The 4,742-nt window shown below is 35.7% G+C and overlaps 1 protein-coding gene across 1 annotated transcript; it reads left to right on the top strand.

The window, feature by feature from the left end:
• Positions 1–1,216: 1,216 nt before the first annotated feature.
• Positions 1,217–3,787, top strand: LOC139890176 (uncharacterized). The gene is made up of 2 exons (XM_071873073.1): positions 1,217–1,680; positions 3,565–3,787. Exons 1-2 carry the CDS (start codon positions 1,217–1,219, stop codon positions 3,785–3,787), a joined length of 687 nt encoding a protein of 228 aa, XP_071729174.1.
• The last annotated feature ends 955 nt before the right edge of the window (positions 3,788–4,742 follow it).

The following is a 4,742-nucleotide window of genomic DNA, read 5'->3' as shown; positions in this document are numbered from 1 at the left end:
ACACGGACAGAATTTCGACTTACACACTTACAACATTCGCTAACATACCCTTATTATTATTAATCTTAAATTAAAATTAAATTATAATTATATATATATATATATATATATATATATATATATATATATATATATATGTGAGAGTGATTGAATTAGGATGTCTCATATTCGACTGAAACTGCGCCTTTTATAGCAATGTGGCCAAACTTTTTGTTCCATGCGATCGCATGGCATTTGTGCCTTCTGGCCATGCGATCGCATGGCCCGGGAATCCAGCTCAGAATTATTTGTTTGCTAGTTTGCCGACGGTTTTAATATATAATATAATATATATATATAATTTTAAGAATTAATTATATATTATATTATATTCATGTGCATAGTTGACTTGTAATTTTTAGTCCGTTGCGTCGCGCATTGAGAGTTGACTCCGGTCCCGGTTCCGGATTTTCGAACGTCCTTTCGTACTATTTAATATCTTGTACTTTGCGTTTCGCGGCTCGTACTCTTGTAATTTTTAGACGTTTCTCATCAATAATTTGAACCTCGTGATTTGTACTTTGTACTTTTTAGCTTTTTGGTCGTTTGCGTCTTCAAATCGCCGAATCTGTCTTTTGTCTTCACCTTTTAATATTTAAACGAATATCACTTGTAAATAGAACAATTGCAACTAAAAGCTTGTCTTTCTTGAGGGATAATGCTATGAAATATATGTTCGTTTTTAGCATTATCATCGTGCTATTTGTGGAGTTGGATTATCCACTAATGCTAATGTTAGCGATTTTATCAGAGATAATACATGGGTGTGGCCGCATGAATGGTTGATCGTGTTCCCTATTTTGAGTTCTATTCAAGTTCCAAATATTGTTGAAATGCCAGATTCTATTCAATGGAGAGACAATACAGGAGGACTTTGTGATTACTCTGTATTAGATCGTATATACTTATTTATAGACTATATTCTATGTGACAAACTATGTGGATAGATTAGTAAAGTCATATCATTAGCAGCTGTCAATTATTGTAAAATAGGATATGTATTATCTCCTAATATATAGGAGATTTGGTACCGTGTATTATTGGCTATATATGCCAATCGTTTGAGGTGAATACATGAACACAGAATTACCAAACTATCATGGTATCAGACTGAAATCGATATTCTTTCCATTCTCTTCTACATCTCGTGTCTCTGTTACACAACATCATCAATAAAATGTCTGAATCAACCAAGTTTCATCCTGCTCTTGTAGTCACAAACATCGAAAACACAATCCCTATCACTCTTGACATGGACACCAGCAAATACTTATCATGGGTCTCCTTGTTTATAACCCATTGTCAAGCATACCAGGTGATTGATCATATCCTTCCCAAATCTACTGATGATTCGTCATCTTCTACCACAACTCTTGTCACCCATGTACCAACTGTCAACACGGAAACATGGGATCGGTTGCACGCAATAGTTCTTCAATGGATCTACGGTACTATATCATTGGACATGCTGGATAATTTCCTCAAACCTGATCAAACTGACCTTCAAGCCTGGGAATGCATCAAGTCAATCTTTGAAGACAATAAGAACTCACGAGCAGTTCATCTTCGTCACAAATTTTCCAACATTCGACTTGATAATTATCCTAATGTCTCGGCTTATTGCCAAGTGATGTGTCAAAAGTGTGTGCAGTAGTGCTTTATCTTTCATTTCAACTTTTAAATTTATAAAACCTTTATTTTACTTTTAACACCCTAACGAGCAACAAGACCCGGTCAGATGTAGTATTTTAGGTTATCGTCCCAAGAGAGCGTAGATGCGGATATGAGTTGTTTTATTATTTAATTCTTATTAAAGAATTAAAGATTGATTTTTATATCTTTTATGGGATAGATTATTGTCTCTTAGGAAATAGATGCTTTAAAGATAAATAAAGTAATAAAGTAATATAGGGAATTGAAGATTCAAAATATACAATTAAAGATAAAAATGAACAACCAACTCATACGGGAATCATATTAGGGAAGTTTCATAACTTATATTAACACAAAGCAGAATAATAATCATAAACCAACTATTATCCCTTAATAGGTTAAGCTAAGTGTTGCATATCATTCAACAAGTAGGACTTAAAGTATATGCTAGATATGTGATGTGCATAACTAACATCTTAATTCTTCATGTTCAATTCAATTACATGATACACATTAATATTGTGATGAGGATCAATATGCAAATAGACTGACAAATCATATAAGCTATTAAACACCAAGTAGATCAACTCAAGTTACTAGTTGAAAGTCAATTACTACTAAGTTCTCATGCAATCATTAATTAAAAAAAATCTAAACAAAAGTTCTTTGATTAAGCCTAACAATATCAAATTCTATTATATAAGCGTAATTCCAATTAAACAAGTTTATCACCATTAATCTTTTTAAATTAGTTGCATGCAATCTAATTTAACAAGTTTGATGGACTAGATCTAAACAAGTAGCATGAATCGAATAATAGATCATCGGACCAAGTACTAATCAATCCTAAAATCATGTTATTTAATCATTAAGCATGGCAAACAAGTGTATTTAAGCAAAACAAATTCGAAACAGTTCAAACATCATTACAGAAACTCGACCATACAGATCTAGAAAAGAACCAGGGACTATACGGATAAAGCACGTGAAGCCGGCGGCTTGGGTTGGTGAGGTCGGCGTCTTCATCTGATTCCCAGATGAAGTTCAGTTTTCGTCCACGTAACCGCTATGAACGTTTAGTTCATAGCAGAAGACGAACAGAAACAATTGCAGTAAATAAAATAGATTAAACAATAAGATAAAGATAGAATCATACCTTAAAAAGGTAGATGCAAGAAACTTGAATTAAAAACTTGAATGATTCTTGATTACAATGAATAAATCTAATCTAAGGGTTTAGAAAAAACCCAAAAAACCCTAAAAAGAAAAACGAACTAAGCAGAATTATTGAATTCTGAAAACTGCATAGGAAAACTGAGACCAGAGACCTCTATTTATAATATTTAAAAACGGTGGCTAAGCCGGCGGCTTCAATGGAAAGTCGGCGGCTTTCCTTAGGTCGATGACTCCTTCTGCAAGTTAACTTAGTCCGCAAGCATTAATATTTTAACCGTCATAACTAAGCCGACGGCTTCATAGAAGGCCGGCGGCTTCAGTGATCCATCAAATCTTCTTGATTTTGTTTCCATTTTTACTTGAACTTGATTGATAAGTTGAGAAACCGTGTTTATTAGGCCGGCGGCTTCCTTTGCTTTTTACTTGGTCAACAAGTTCTTTCAATTTTGCAGAGATTCTGGAACATTCTGGCGTATTCAGCCCCAAGCCGACGGCTTCCATTGTGTCATGCCGACGTCTTGAATCAACTTTTCTGCTTTTTCCTGTTTTTGATATCATTTTAACACATTTCTCAAACAAAACATTAAAAATACCTTTCTATTGATTTTATCCATTTTTGTATGTTAAAGTACTTAAAATGTCTTTAAAATGCCAAAATAACTCCTCAAAATATATTCAAAAACATGTATAATTTAGGAGTTATCACCAAGATCTTAAGAAATTGGCTGATCAGCTCGCTAATGTCGGTCCAGCTCTCGAAGACGATCACATCGTCCTCCAACTCATCACTGGATTTAACGACAACTATGATCATGTGGGTTCGCAACTTTCTTACACTAAACCGTTACCTACCTTCTTTGAAGCTCGTTCAACTCTGATAATGGAAGAAGCACGAAAGATGCAGCAAGCGACTAATTAAATCACTGCTTCACCAGATACTGCTCTAGCTGCTGGTTCATCACACAATTCATCTTTCAACAACACAAATCGTAACTCTAATTATCCCAATCGGGGTCGGGGCCGTGGATCGAACACCAATTTCTACCGAGGTCGTGGTCAGAATCAAAATCAAAGGAGACGTGGAAACCCTCGTTCATTTTCCTCTGGAGCAACAAACGGGTCACAACAATGGGCATTTATCCCTTAAAGGGGTCAACCAACTGGGCCACAAACTCCCTGGAGCCCAACTCCCTGCCCATATCCTATTACACCTATGAACAGGCCCAATGTTACTCAAAGCCCACATCAGGGAATTCTGGGCCCTCGTCCAACTACCTATCAACAACCCTATGCAAATTCAATGACATCTACACCCACTGACATTGACTCAGTGATGTATACTATGAGCTTGAATCCTCCGGATAATAATTGGTACATGGACACGGGTGCTACCTCTCACATGATGGGTTCTCAAGGTAAGCTCCTTTCTTATTCTCAATCAAAACTGCCTCGTCATATTATTGTAGGAAACGGATATAAAATTCCAATTCATGGTTTGGGCCATTCCTCTCTTCCCTCATTCACTCGACCACTCTACTTATCTAATATTCTTTATTCACCTAGCTTAATTAAAAATCTTATCTCTGTTTGACGCCTCTCTATTGATAATCATATATCACTTGAATTTGACCCTTTTGGTTTTACTGTGAAGGACTTTCTGAAGGGGACCCCCATTCTGCGGTGTAATAGCTCAAGTGACCTCTACCCTTTCAACGGTCCATTGCTCCAACAACACCTAAAGTCGCACTCTGCTTTTTCTGCTATTTCCGTTAATTTATGGCATCATCGTCTTGGACATCCGGGCGATTCTATTCTTATAAATATTAGCAATAAACGTTACATTGAATTTAATTCGAGAATTAGCAATAAAAATT

The sequence above is a fragment of the Rutidosis leptorrhynchoides genome, chromosome 2, assembly GCF_046630445.1.
Source record: "Rutidosis leptorrhynchoides isolate AG116_Rl617_1_P2 chromosome 2, CSIRO_AGI_Rlap_v1, whole genome shotgun sequence".
Classification (NCBI taxonomy): Eukaryota; Viridiplantae; Streptophyta; class Magnoliopsida; order Asterales; family Asteraceae; genus Rutidosis; species Rutidosis leptorrhynchoides.
The sequence above is the reverse complement of the archived record's forward strand: the minus strand, read 5'-3'. Positions and strand labels throughout refer to the sequence as shown.